Raw genomic sequence first — 15816 nt, forward strand, 5'->3', positions numbered from 1 at the left:
TTATAATAATTTTGTATGTTTTTATTGTTAAAATTAAAATAAATATTACCTTGCGGTTAATTCTGTCGATCTGTCTGTTCTGGTTCTCCAATTCTGAACCCATATCAAGAGCCATATTTCGGAGATTACCAATCATTGTATTCACTTGTCCCATATTTTCCTCCATTTCGTCTTCTCGCGCATCATTTGTTATTCTATTGTGGGATACAAAAATTAAATAATTTGATAATTAGTTCGGAATAAAAAATGTATGTAAATATTTATTTTTAAAAATAAATCTATAATACTAATTCGTGGGGAATAGAGCGTTAACAGAGTTTGTTTAAAGAAAAGTCAGTGAAAAGCAGAAGATATGAACAAGTTAACAAGTTAAGAAACAGCAGATTATAAACGGCTTATATTAGCTGAATAAGTTGCTTTAAGTTTATTGATAAACTTCTCATAGGAAATATTGTTATCGATCCGTTGTCGAAATGAATTTTTTGACATTTTTAAACGTTTCAAGGGTCCTAGAAACTAAATAAAAGGTTTCTTTAGAAGCTTGCTTTATAAAGATTCTGATAGACTTATCTTCTTCTTCATCTTTTCTGAAGAAACCTGATCCTCTCCAGCTGAATCCTTGAAATTACTGGAGCCCTACTATTTAACTCGATTCTACTTTTGATTCTATTTGAAACACATTTCCGATTCTACTTTCAAATCGTACTACGTATGAAAGTACTATCGGATGCCAGGTTTACCAACTTGTTTTGCAAAAAATGTTGAACTTTCAAACGAGTATCAAGTTGTTTGACAGTTTTAAAAACAAACAAAAACACATCAAATTTTTAAAGAGAATAACTAATTTGGTTTAATTTGCAAGGAAATAAAAAACGGTACGAGCAAATTGAACGCAGAAGAATATGAGATAATTCCAACATGAGTGAGAAAACGTTTGTACACATACATACATTAGGTAGAATATTTAAACGCATTTTTAATGAAAAATGAATTTTTGTTTTACTTTTGTTAAGAACTATCGTCTTTCTAAAGACGGATTTATGTTCTTACTTATCAACACATCATCCGACATGACTACTGGCAGAAGACAAAATGATGTACCGATTATCATTAATTTATCAGCAGGATTTAAGTTTTTGGTGGTGACAAGAACGCTGGGCTTGCACAGCAAACCATGTCAAAAATACTGGAGGAAAGAGGCATTTGTTCGCTGATGATGGTTTTTGAAATAATTGAGGAAGAGAAACGAAAGTCCAAACGCTATTTTTGGCAAAAATAACGAATTCTTGGTGTAATTGGGGAATTGCATATTAATAATTGATAACATTTTACTTGCACTTTGACAAAAAAAACGGGCATCAAGGGGTTATTAATACCCTTAACATGTTTAAAGTTTAAAAGCAGAGTGAGCTTTAGGAAAATAGGGAAGGATTAAAGAGAAGATACCGATGCACATTGGACTTAAAGTTTTGAATATTAAAATAATAGGGAAAAACAAAGCTGGGTAAAGCATTATAAATTCTCGATGTACGGTTAAAAAGAAGAATCTCTATGCTTGACAGTACGTTCGAAATTGAGCTCAAGGTTTAACTGATGTGCATTCCTGGAAGCACGAGTATTACGGCTGAATTGTTTGACGGGGGGAATGCAACTGGCTAATTCGACAGAACACTTTTTATATAAATATCGGTAGAACAACGAAAGGCATGAAACATTGCGGCGGTGTTCAAGTTACGTAATTGTTTCCGTTATAGTTCTATCGCCTATCATTTTCCAAGCTATTTTTCACCTCTTACCAGTAGGGGTACACATTGAATATTTAGTATCGTGCAGCTCGCTAAGGCTTTGAGAATCAAAAAATTTGCTTTTCCAGACCCTATCAGCAATGGCAACACAAACGAAATGCTTTCAGTGAATATTTTTGCGACAGACACCGACTACCGCATCATTGCCTTGAGCCTCAGTAAAAATTTTAAAGTCATCTATCCTGCCAGAAAGGGTTTGGAGGATACCATGGTTATGAAAGATCACTCAATATCAACTTCCTTGTCACTCTTATTTGAGTTCCAAGTCATAGTGGCATTGATGGAAATGAACGGGCTGATGAGTTGACTCGGAAGGATCGGCCCTTAATAACTCAATTTCGGAAAGGTTAAATATTCTTCTTGGAGCTATGAAGAGCTTTATTTTTCCAGCTTTTCAGACAGGATCCAGCAGCAGGTGGAATATTTTAGCGGTCTGTTTTATATCCAGGAAGATGTGGCTTACCTATAACAAAAACCCTTCCATCGAACTCTGATGCAGATCTAGACTTGATATAGCCAGGGTTACTGTAATGTACCGATTGCCACAATTCTCGCTGCCGTAGTGGAGAGACTAAATTGAAAAGGGACATTGTGATTCTCTTTCTCTGTAAATGTCCTGCCCTAGCCGGTTTTATTACGTTAAGCTTAGGAAGGGCATTCTTGAAAGAACTTGGTGATCTTTCCGAGATGAAAATCAAAGACCTAATTTCATTTCTGAATGCGACGAAATGGTGTGTGTGGTACCAAATGGCGCTTTCCTGCGCTAATTGAGTTTCGCAGCAAGGGCTACTTTTAACTGCCATCTCTAACTATCTACCCTTAAATTTTTTTTTCTTTTTAACAATTAGTAAAAACTGTGGAAGATCTGATTTTCAAAAAAAAAAAAATATTTCACAAACATGTTAAAAACTGATTTCCGACTCGAATATCTCGGTATGGTATTGACTTAAAAGTTATTTCATTCTATGCGAAATAGTGCTTTTAAAATAATATTCTTTACAATTTAATAAACAATCATGGATTTCTTTTAAAAATGCTAGTTTTTTATATCAAAACTAGCTGACCCGACAAACATTGTTTTGTCATATAAATAATTTCCAGAGAATATTTTGATAGAAATAAATAACTTATTGTAGATGTGTAAGGATCTGTTTTATACGTGGGAGAGATGCAGAGCACTGTTAACGGTGGCAAAATGTTAAAATAACAAATAACCAAACATTTTTTTTTTAATTTATTAAAATGTGCCGTTTGAAAAACATGAACTGCTCAAATCTAAAAGCAGACAGACATCGTTGGGCCTTGGGACTTATTGATAATCATTGGAAACACCAATATAATTGGCAATTAAAGGCGTTTGAACTGAATCGCGGCAATACAATATTTTTACCTCGGAGTTTGCCATTTAGAATTATGGCTCGAAAACATTTTTCATTAATTTTTTAATAACTAATCGCGTGCCGTTGCACAACCTTGGTGGGTTTAAGTAACGAAGCAAAATTACCTTAGATCCAACCTTCAGTTGTAAATTATGCGGTGGCATGCTTGGTAAATCAAATGAGTTCAAAAACATAAATGAATAATTTATAGCTTCGGTAGCATCACAAACTATATCAATAGATTTGTGTGACACCAAGTCTAGTCGTCCACATCCAAATTTTTGGCATGATGGTTAGTGCGTTGGACTGTCATGCGAGAGGTCTTGGGTTCGATCCCTGTCTGTGACACATAAAGTTTTAGTAACGGGTACTGCCTCTTGCGAGGAATTGACGTATTCTCCAAGATTAATTCTTGTCATGAAAAATTGCTTTTTCAAATTAGCCGTTCGGATTCGGCATATAAACTGTAGGTCCCCTCCATCCCTGCAATTACTCGCACACAGGAATGGTTGAGAGTTGTAAGTCACTAGGCCCTGGTTCTCTACGCCACCTAATTTATAATTTAATTTATGTATACATCGGGAAATATCTGGTCAATGCGAGTACTTTGCAAATCAATAATCGTGGAGAATTGGACCGATCATTTTATGCATCGAGTTTCATTTGAAGTAACTTTTCCGTCGCGTATATCTAACAGTTTTTTGAGAATGTTTCAGCAAATGGATCTTGAAGCATTTGAACACGCATATTTACTTTCAGTTGTACTTTTCAACATTACGCCACAGTGGAGATGATTTTAAGCACGCGTTGATATCATCAGTGTACGTTGAATTCGGAATAACAGGAAGTGTTTTTCTGACCTGTAAGGAGTAACAGAGTGCCGCTAAATAGTATGTCGTTGATTTTTATGTCAATGTCCTGTTCAACGCCTCAAGCGAATGTTTGTGTGCCATATTGCATTCATCTCAGATGATAATTTTACATTGTTTCAGGACTGTGGCCATTGACGATTGTTTTTTTATATTGCACACCGCTTCTGTGATATTTTGAATAATTAGTGGCAGTTTAAATACTGAATGAGCTGTTCTGCCCAAATCCAATGAAGTTGTTGCAATGCCAGAAGATGCCACAGCTAATGCGAAAACATTATTTGATTGTATTTTACCAAGAATTAGCGAAATAAGGAATGTTTTGCTAGTTCTACATAGTGAATCCAAAAAAAAAGATCCACTTTGTCCTGCCAAAGTTCGAGCATGATGTGGTCGTAAATGGTTCTTTGTTCTTCATTCATTAGTGGGACATTGCGAGCAACAATCCCTGCCATTTCTACAGTATTGAATTGTAATTCACGATTTAATTCAGTGTCTATTAAATCAGATGCATTTTGATTTGGTGAATGCATACCGAATTGACTAAGTGGTAAGTTGGCAATGATAACTCGTCATTGAATACTATCGTAAGACCGTTGCATCGTGTACGATGTTGATGCAATTAAACAATAGCACTAAGGAATATAAAAAATAGATACAAACCTATTCTCAGACCTACCGATACTGTATATGCAAAATTTCATCTAAATTTGTTAAGCCGTTTGGAGGAGTATGGCAACTAACACTTTGACAGGAGAATTGTATATATAAGATGAAAACTCTTTTAGGAAAATCCTAAAACACCGAAAATTTTATGAAAACAATAGAATTGGAGACCTTGAAACGTCGTCGGGAAATGTCAATATTTTTAAATAAGTATAATCGCAATTAGGTATTGGTTAAAGAATGCCACAAAAAGGAAAAGCTTAATACCATTTCAACGCAGAAATTTCAAATTTTTAACATTTTTTGGATAATTTACCGTCCAATATAACCCGCTTGAGCCATTAATCCATTACGATCATCCATTACACGTTGTGGCTGGTTATTGACAACTTTGCCATCGTCATTTCCTTTCCAGGTACCGTCATCTTCTTTGAAGGATTGACTCCTATATTAGAAACAAAAAAAATTAGAAGAAAAATTCAAAATTTCAACATTTTCAAAATTACTTATTGCAGGGTAACACACAAATGCCACAACATTTTTCCATTCCACTTAAATTCTTTTCAGCTTCTCTCATGTCGGCATTAATCTGATCCATACCCTCCTCGACACGATCAAGTTGTTCTGTTTATTTATCGAATTTTGTCGAAAAACAAATTCCGAATTATTAAACGAAGAAAATAAACAAAATTTACAAAAATTAGTAAGAATTTTTTTAAGAAATACACACATTAAAAATCACAATTTATACATTAACCTTAAACTTTTCATTTTCTTTTTAATAAATTTTTAATTTAACTAAAGAGTATGACTAGAGAAGATAGAGTGATGTTGAAATATATAGTGAAATAGAAGGACAGAGAGAGAGATAGAGTAATGAGGGTAAGTTATGAGTATAAGGGTTTAAGTGATTTTGTGATGCTCTATTTTTTTAAAACCAAAAAGAATCTAAAGTACGTATTCTTGAAACATTAACTACGTTTTTATAAGTTTTTTAAACAAAGAAATAAATAAAATTATACAAAATTGCAAAATTGAAATCTTTAGAGAAGTTGGTTACATTTTTGAAGCACAAGTTGACACTACTAAATTCGACTTTCATATGACACCTTATTTCAAAAAATCGTGACTTCATCTTCGAAGTATCCGAAAGCGCATTGAAATTTTATGGACATCAAATTCTGTCTAAATTTGTATTTTAAGGAATTTTATTTTTAACAAACAACGAAACAATCCTAATTTCCGAAGAAACGATTTCTGACCCTTTTTTTTTTTTACTAAAGAGACAGTCAGAGTACCCGTGGCATGATGTTTAGTGCGTTGGAGTGTCATGCCAGAGGTCTTGGGTTCGATCCCTGCCTCTACCATCTAAAGTCTTTTCACGGGTATTGCCTCTTGTGAGGAATTGACAAATTCTCCAAGAGTTACTCTTGTCATAAAAAAGAAAAAGTGCTTTCACAAATTAGCCGTTCGGATGCGGCATATAAACTGTAGGTCCCCTCCATTCCTGACAACATTACCCGCACACAGGAATGGTTGAGACGTTGCGAGTTATAAGTCACTATACCCTAGTTCTCAACGGACTGTTGCGCCACCCAATTTATTTATAAAGAGACAATCTCAAATAGCCCCCAGAATCTTATGATTTTTAGTTTCTTCAATGGGGCATTGTGAAAAAATGAGGTTTAAATTAATGCTCCAAGATCTCGGAAACGTTAAGACTATGAGGGTATAATTTTTTTTTAATTTTTAAGGATTTTCATCCATCTCTCAATTTTTTTATTTTTCGTTGAATAAAAAAGTAACGAGGCTGCAACTGCAATAATTGTTAAATACTGAATTTAACTTAAAGTGCTATGTTGAAATGTCTTTTGGAACTTACCAAAACATCTTATTCGGCGGCCAAAAAGAAGGTGTACACACGTTCAATTGCTGCGAACGCCGTGAAATCGATTAATTTAGATCATCAGCAATAGTTGTAACGGGTTATCCATTTTGAGGTTTCAGAAGTTTAGAACTGGAATTCTACATCTGTCAAACTAAGTTGTTAAACCAATTTTTTCAGTTGAAAGTCTAAAATTTGCCAAAATGGTCCGTTTAACTATCGCACAAAGCATAACAATTGTTAAATCCTACTGCAAATTTGTGAAGAAATTCGAAGAGACTGGAGTCTCGTTTCGTCCATACCGCTGAAAATAACGGTGCTGTAAGTGAAATGCTTTGCCCAAGACGTGCATGTTTCGTATTTAAATTCCAGCTCACACAACAACTGAGGCCAGATGACCATTCGCATCGTCTTCGTAGATACGTCGAATGGGTGCTTGAAAAACAGGGGGTAGGCGGCGATTTTTTGAACAATTTTCTTCAGCGACGAAACACATTCCTCATTCGGTAGGTAGGTTATTAAACAAAATTGTCGTATTTGGGGTTCTGAAAATCCTCTAGTAATTGAAGAGGTTCACTCTCTGGCCCGAAGGTGTGGTTGGACCTCACTTCTTTTAAAACGACGATGGAACGACTGTCAATGCCAATTCGGAGGACTTGCTCAAATGTCTGCTGTTGAAGAATACGACTTGGAGAGTATGTGGTTTCAACCAACAAGACGGTGCCTTATGCCACACAACTCGAGCGAATATGGCTTAATTGCAAGAGACATTTCCTGACCGCGTATTTTCTCGTCTTGGTGATATCAACTGGCCACCAAGATCATGCGATTTGACACCGTTGGACTTGTTTTTGTAGGGCTACGTGAAAGACCGTGTTTTTGCAGATAAACCTTTGACTTTCGAGAACTCAAAAACAAACATTCGTCAAGTTATAGTTGAGATACCGTCCAATATGTGTCAAAAAAGGCCGAAAATTAAGTCAAAAATTGATGCTTGCAACATGATGTAGTGTTTCACACATAATGCCAACGTTAAAACTTTTTAATTCAAGAGAAATTTTATGAAAAAGAGTGTTTAATAAGTGTTTTATTTACGTTCACTTTTGAAACCGCGAAATGATGGATAACCCAGTACTAAACTTACGACATCAGAATTGCTTTTATTCTCATCAGTAAATTTTACAATATTTTTGCTAACGAATTATCGTGCGATTTCAAAAAGTGTTAACAATTGAGTCACCACTTTTGTAGTTATAGTTTTAATAATATTATTATGACACTTCAAATGACAGCTAAGTTTGACAGACGTCAAATGCTAACGTTACAAATTTACAATCACCAAAGGAATTCCTCTATGTTTCAGTTTAAAAATTGTATGGTCTTCAAATTGTGCTCCAAAAAGAAACCATTTCCTCTTTTAAAAAAACACGATAAACGACTTAAAATAAGTATACAAAATTATAGCGTAACTTAAATATGACGTTTTTGTTTTTTTTTTTTTTTTGAAAAATTTAAATGAAAAATGAAAAAAGATTTAAGTAATTTTCAGCAAGGAGATCAATTTTATAAAAAGAAGTGAAATATTACAGGACCTTATATTGTGTTAAGAAGTTAAAATTTGTTTTTTTTTTTTATTAAAATAGAAGTAAGTTTTTGAAAATGCATTCAATGCATGCGCTGAGATTATTATTTTATTTGGAAAGATAATAATTAAAAAACAAAACAAACTGTAGTATATTTGTTAATTTCAAACATAAAAAAAGAAATTGTTATGGTTTTTGGGTTGCAGTTAGCGAATCAAGTTTAAAAAAAAACATAAAACTTAAGAAAGAATATAAAATATAAATATTTTTGTTCGTTTTTTCTTAAAAGTAAAAAAGTAATTAGCTTTTTATGTGGTCTATATCTTAAAAGTGCGCTGAGACGTGTTGGAATTTAAAAAATGTTAATGATGAAATGCTTTTTTTTTTGCCAAATAAAATATTTGTTGATACTTAGCATCATGGTTTTAAAGTGTTTAAAAAAAATAATTAAATAATATATAAAATAAAAACTGCACTTGAAGAAGATACTTTTTAGAATCACATGCAAAAGAATAGGTTTTGAATATGTTTTTTTTTTATTGAAATGTAGAGTTCTCGTTTACAATAAATTATGCTTACACATTTTTACGAAAGTCTTACATTTAATATACATACATTTACATATACAACCACACTTTTAAATTTCGACTAAAACCTACACTAAATGTCTTGACTTACATGAACTCGAAATAATATCCGATTAATGGCCGTAACATCGAAAAACATACTAATTTTTGATTTTTTTCTTTAAGTCATTTTGAAACCTGGAATATTTTGTTTTATGGTTATTGTAAAAGGGTAACATACATAATACAACATAAGAAAATGTTATTAATTTATTGAAGCGTTGGGGTTTTTAAAGGTAATTGTCAAGAAAAAAATATTGGTCCAACAATATATTTCTATTTTTCAAAACACTGAAAGAAATATGGTATTTGAAATTTAATAAATACAAAATATTGTTAAATGGCCCTACAGAATTTGATTTATCATTACGATCAATTCACGGCCACTAAATATTCAAAATCTTTTTACTCAATGAAGTCCTTTCATTATTATTTCAAACCTTAAAAATCTCCCTGAAGGCTAAGTTCCTAAAACTACAGATTTGTTCATCAGTTAACATACGGTAATCTAGTTTATAAGATCTTTATCAAGCTTCGAGCTCGCTTTAACTCTTTATTAATATGAGTAGATTTGATAGAAAATACGTTATTGATTTTTAGCAAGTTCTTGTTTTATCTGGATTTGATTTAAGCAATTTTGAAATGCTAAAAACATAAAATTACCTTAATTTCAAGTTAAGTACATGATTTGATTAGTCAAAAACTTCGAAATTTTAAGCTTGACCTTTCATTTTTTCAAATAAAGTAAGTAAAAGAATTAAATAAATTAAGAGTCGTATACAAAATTGTTGAGTTATCAGCATTATACATTACATTTTGAGCTTTTGACACAGAAGGCCAATAATATTTTTAATTAATTTTAACTTTAAAACCTAAACAAAAGTCTTCTAGGCGGTCAATGGAAAACTATGTAAATTCCGTACTTTCTAAATGATACGAGGCGATAGTCCCGGAAGAAGTTCCTGACCTGAAAGAATAATGACGATGGTAGAGAGTGTCAATATTATAAAGATTAAGTTTGGAGTTTGACGACGCTACGTTGTTTTCAGAATTTGTTTGGAAGCCATCAATACTGAACGCTTTCAGTAAATTTGTATATAGACAAATTTGGTCATCGTTATGCGATACAATACTTTAATTTGAATAGTCTTAGTTAAACGAATATAAAAGCGGAGCTAGATTCTACTCTGGGGGAGTCTGTTCCCTCGTTTAAAATATTAAAATATTAGGTTTAATAGAGTTTAAACGGTCGTAACTGTCAAAACGAATATCGAAGTGGTCGACCAAATAAGGTGACAGAAATGGTGAAGAAAATCCACAAAATGGTATTGGGTGACCGTGGACTAGCAGACATGGTAGGCATTTCAAAAACGTGCTGTACATAGAGTATTGCCTACAAATATCGACATGAAAAATCTGTGTTCAAAATTGGTGGCGCGATTACCAACAGTTGAACAAAAATTGAGTCGAGTATTTGACGAAGTTTCGGAGCAATAAAGCAGAATTTTTGCGTCGATTCCTAACCCTGAATGGCACATGGCTCCATCATTTCACACTCAAGACTAAGGAACAGTCAAAACGATGGACTTAAAGGCGATTGATTGTCTTCAGATATGAAAAACAATCAATGACGAGTATTATGCGAACTTATTGCATCTATTAGCTCGTTGCACACTACACGGTTTTGACCGTACGGCAAAACCGAATGGCATAAACCGGATCAATGGCTAATTACATTATACGGTTTTAACCATACGGTAAAACACGATATATGCATAGTTCCATTGCTAAGTACATTTTTTGCCAGGTAAGTAATCGTGTTTTGAAGTGGCTGATCAAACTCTGCCTCACGTAAAATCGTATGATGTGAAAACATGCATTTCGTCACGTACACCACTAAGCTTATCTCGCCGTCCGGCTGCCGTATACTGTAGTTGCAGTAGACGGTTCGCGCCTTTAACAAAATGTTTACGGTCAAAACCTTGTAGTGTAAAACGAGCCTTAGAGTGACGAAATCTAGGAGAACGGCCCCATTTGTCGAAATGAACGTTTTGTTTCGTCAAGAAAGTGCACCAATTCACATATCCGGTATCGCGTTGGCCAAAATCAATGAGTTAAATTTCGAATTGCTTCCTCACGCACCCTATTCGATTTAGCCCCCTTCGGATTATTTTCTGTTTCCAAACTTCAAAAAATGTTTCGGTGGTAAAAGATTTGCCAACGTTGAAAAGGTGGAGTCTGCCATATGATATATAAATCAATGAGACCTTAAGCAAAAAGTACGTAAGGGTGTGTTTGAAAGGAGGTGTCAGTGCACATTGGTTTGAATTCCTGAGTATTGCAATGAATGGGAAAAATTAGTGTAGTAAAGCATTCACGTAGTACGGCAAAAGAAGGAATCTCTCTTCCACACAGTAAGATCGAAGTTGGTCCCGAGAGGATACTGATATGAATTCCTGGTAGTGTGCGTTTTCAGATGAGAGAATTGCAACTCTCTCTTTCTCTAGAACATAATCGGTTCAAATAAAGGTAAAAAAGTCAAGAAACTTTACGACGGTGCTAAAGCCAATCAATTTGAAAGCTCCACGTTTAATACTGTGACAGACACTTAAGTAAGTTACGGGAGCACCAGCCCAGAGATGTCAGTTATACGAAAGTTTTGCAGATATATAAGTCTTATATAATAAAACAGCCAGATAAGAGGGGGGAGGGGGGCAAATACTACGCGATACCGCCAGTAGAGGTAGTTGAAGATACATACACCGAAAATTTCAAGGTTTTTAGTCTCCAACTAACTCATGGATTGTGGCAAAAATGGGTAAACTATATTTTAACGAGAGTTGGTAGCAGCGAGTTTTCGAAGCATTAAATTCTACGCGGTTTTAAGTTCCCCATTTAGCAATGCTGTGTGGTTTTAGACCAGGAAAGTCCACAGTCGATCAAATATTCACATTACGGCAGATCCTGGAAAAAAAAACAAGAATACCAAATCGACACCCACCATCTTTTCATCGATTTCAAGGCCGCATATGACAGCATCTACAGTGACGAGCTGTATAGAGCCCTGTATAGTTTTTGCATCCCTGCCAAACGCGTCCGTTTGAGCAGGATGACTATGGAGAATTTACGCTGCTCCATAAAGTTCGAAACAACTTAACAGTACCTTTTGATGTCAAAAAAGGTTTAAGACAAGGTGATGCGCTGTCATGTGATTTATTTAACATCGTTCTTGAAGGAATAGTGCAGAGCTCACACGTCAACACTAGAGGCACAAAAGTCTATAAAATTACTAGCAGATGCTGATGACATTGCCATAATCGGAAGACCTCAGCGTGATGTCAATGGGTTTAACGTTTAATAGGCAAAACAAAGTACATGCTGTCGTCAAGAAAAGACATACAACTCCGACGTCTTGGTCAAAACGTCACCATCGACAGACGTGGCGCGCACAAGTGGAAAGTGAAAGCACGAAACAGGAGACATCTAGCTAGATGGAGAAGTTTGTTGGGTGAGGCCCTAGTTTACACGCCACCTTAAGCAAGTAAAGTATTTAGCAGTGCTATCTATGTTAGAATTTAATGAGCTTATCATGAATTGCCTTTGAAGATCCCCACCCGAAAAGCAGATTTGCGAATCTAAAAACGGATATGAACGGCTAACGGTCACCCAAACAGGTAATTAGATTAGGTGTTTCAGATTTATAAGAATGAGAAAGAGTGTCAGAGACAGAACAGTACCCTGAGGTATACCAGTATTTTTTTCTGTTTCTCAGTATTCGGGGTATACTAGCATTTATTTTCTGTTTCTGCTACTTATATATATATATTGTGTTAAGAAAAACCGAATACAGTCAACAAGTATGATGTTATAATTAAAGAATTGTAATTGAAAATGGGAACTACATAATTATTAAACCTAAAGTTCCATAGACTTTATTAGATTAGTGATTGAAATTCATTACCTTTCGTCAATAAGAAATATTGTTAAACCTGATAAGAAAGAATTTCTAAAAGTTTCTCCTATACAAATCCCCAAATATTTACGATTGTTAACAAAATTTCAAAAAAAATATGTAAACAATATTCTAAAAAGTATCTCTTATAAGCAGTTTTTTTAATTTCAAACTATAGCAAATAATTAAAATGAACAAATGTATATTTTTATTAATAGAAATTAAAATATCCTATTAATGTTTCTACGAACATTTTTAATGAATGTCTACATTTTTTTAAAAATTGTGTACGTTTAAAAATAATAAATGAAGTTTCTAATATTTGAAAAATTACTTTTTGTTTTGTATAAAATTAATGTTCTATAAAACTCTGCTAATATTGCAAGTATAAATATTTTTGTAATTTAAATATAACCAACATTATCATGACTTAAAGTAAAAAATAAAATTAAGATAAAATTTATTTGTTATACAAAAAAATAAAATATAAAAATAATTGTCCTAATCAAAATACGAGTATATAAAATTTTAAGAGTATACAGGTTTTGTTGTAAGGAATATTTATTAAGAAACAACGTAACAAAAAACCAACAACGAAAAACTAACGCAAAATTTTAAATATTTTCAAAATCAAAACCCAAAAAATTAAAACAATAAAATTTCTTGTCTTCCTTGTACTCACATGTCGGACTGAGTGTGGTTGAGAGACGAGCATGATTTTGTATATTTTTAACATATATATTTTTTTTAATAAAAATATATATTTTTTGGGGGAAAAGTTAGTTTGTTTATAGGGCGTATATTTATTGTCGATTTTGTTGGGCGATTTGAAATGTTGAGTTAGGTATTAGAATATATATATTTTTTTTAATTTATTCTTGCGGTTGGGTTTTTTAATTTTTTTATATATATTTTTGTTGGCATTTTTTAGTTTTTTTAAAATCTGATTGGACGTATTTTTGGGTAATTTTTTTATATTTTTATATTGCTGTTGATGTTGTTGTTCTTGTATATGGATATTTTCATTGGTTGATTTTTGTTGGAGTGAAAAGAGTTTATTATACATAAATATATAATATTTTTTGTATTAATTTTAAAAAAGTGTTTAAAAAAGTACATAAATATTTGTTTATTTTAAAAATTTAAATTCGTTTTTTTTATTAATTTTTTAATTAAGTTTGCAAAAAGGGGTAAAAATATTATTTACATTTATTTAATTTTATGGAAAATAGAAAAAGGTTTTTATTTTAATTATATATATATTTTAGTTGCTTTTGATTTCAAGTTTTTAAACGATGTTTAATACATTTTGTTATGAATTTAAAATGTACATATTTAATAAATGTGATGGTACTTGTTGAATAAATTACAGGTTTATATCTATCTACAAAATTAACACAATTTTTTGGAAACTCAATTTTTTTTTAAATGTGTTTTTTTAGAAGACTGAAGTGTTTCAAAGCTCAGTTGTCTTTTAAGGATCTTCAGAAATCTGACCTACAATCTAAAATTGTAGGTTAAGGACCTCAAATGAATAAGGTAAAGGAAAGAACTGCCAATAGGATTTATATACAAATTGTACTAATTAATTTAATTTTAGTCGATAGTATTATTGGTAGGTACGTGAGATTTTTAGGGTTGACCAAAATTAACCATTTAACTTTTTTTTCAGCTAGTGCTTATTTCGTGAATGATAACATTTAGCTCATGTCTGATTTGACAGAAAAGTTACTTGGCGCACCCTTTATTATATAAGAAAAACACTGAACGGATTTGCTTAAAAGCCCTTTCAGCACAGTTTTAAATTATTATCTGTATTGTTTTTAAGTCATTACCTTTGTTGAGTCTTGAGATATGGAGGACAGAGAAAGGTATTAGGAACGTGAGTCGTATGTACTGACAAAAACATTGAATTCAGATTCCAAGCACCTTCAAGCGTTGAGAAATGTCAAAATGTCCAGTTTGACAATTCGAACAGATTACAATAATTTCCTATGGGAAGTTAAAAATTGGGTAAAGCTATGTTTCAGCCAATTCTTAGATAAGCTAGTGCCTGAAAAAGGCTGTAAATGTACTGACTTCAATTGCTTGTTCAATTTTCAAAACCTTGGGCAGACGGATTTCTTAGAGAATAACATATGACAATGACGTTTGTCAGATTTACACTTGAAATTAAAAGATTTCGGGCAATTATTTTAAAACAGACATTGAATATGCCATCCTGGAAATGTGGATTTTTAGTTACCTTATCAAACGAGTGAGATATGAAGCTCAATTGGGATAGATCGCAAAAAAATAAAAACAACTTTCAGCTTTTCATAAAAGTTAGACAAACATTTTAATTTCGAGATCAAAGATTATTGAATGGATAAGTATAATATTCATCGGTTTTTTACTGAAAAACATACACATTTTGGAATATCTTTTCGAGTTCCTTCAAATTTATCCATGTATTGAATTAGATGTTTTGACAGATTCCTACATATAATTAGGAAGTTTTTATTTTAGTTTATTAAACTTCTGGCTTCTGGCATTGAAATCTATTCCATCCTGAAGGGCACATTCTTTAAAAAAAATTTTAATTTTCTGTTATGAATCATACAAGATTCTGGTCATAAAAGATCTTTCGTAACAGGTATTCGCAGTTCGAATTTCTATGAAATTATGTTATTATACTTTGGAAGTATGACTAATTTCCACTGATGGTTGAAATAATCGTAAGTTACAAACTCTTTTTTGATTGATCCAAGGTGCTCCAAAAATTATTGTAACCAATATCATAATATTTTGGTACTAAATTCACACAATTTGAAAATGTTGTTCGGGAATAAATCTATTCATTATGAAATGGCAAACCAAACTGAGCATAAATAAAGTTTCTGTTGCACAAACAAACGAATACTTTTTTAAAGGATTAAAATATCATAAGTTCGCATCTCACCTTTTAATTTTTTAATCATATTAGGTTTTTAAAATATAACCCTTTACAATGCTAAACACAACCAAAAACGGGGTGTTTAAGCCGAAGTTAAAACTTTAAACATTAAATTT

The 15816-nt window shown here is 32.6% G+C and overlaps 1 protein-coding gene across 7 annotated transcripts in view; it reads right to left on the reverse strand.

Annotated features, from left to right (window-relative positions):
* LOC129939591 (synaptosomal-associated protein 25) overlaps positions 1–15816 on the reverse strand; it is a 147640-nt gene that overhangs the window by 12980 nt on the left and 118844 nt on the right. For all 7 annotated transcript variants that reach the window (XM_056047663.1, XM_056047659.1, XM_056047660.1 and 4 more), the window contains exons 5-7: positions 5226–5343; positions 5036–5164; positions 50–194 (exon numbers count right to left, since the gene is read on the reverse strand). In XM_056047663.1, the coding sequence (XP_055903638.1) occupies positions 50–194; positions 5036–5164; positions 5226–5343 (392 nt within the window). The remainder of the gene's footprint in view (positions 1–49; positions 195–5035; positions 5165–5225; positions 5344–15816) is intronic.

Source organism: Eupeodes corollae, chromosome 1 (assembly GCF_945859685.1).
Source record: "Eupeodes corollae chromosome 1, idEupCoro1.1, whole genome shotgun sequence".
Taxonomy (NCBI): Eukaryota; Metazoa; Arthropoda; class Insecta; order Diptera; family Syrphidae; genus Eupeodes; species Eupeodes corollae.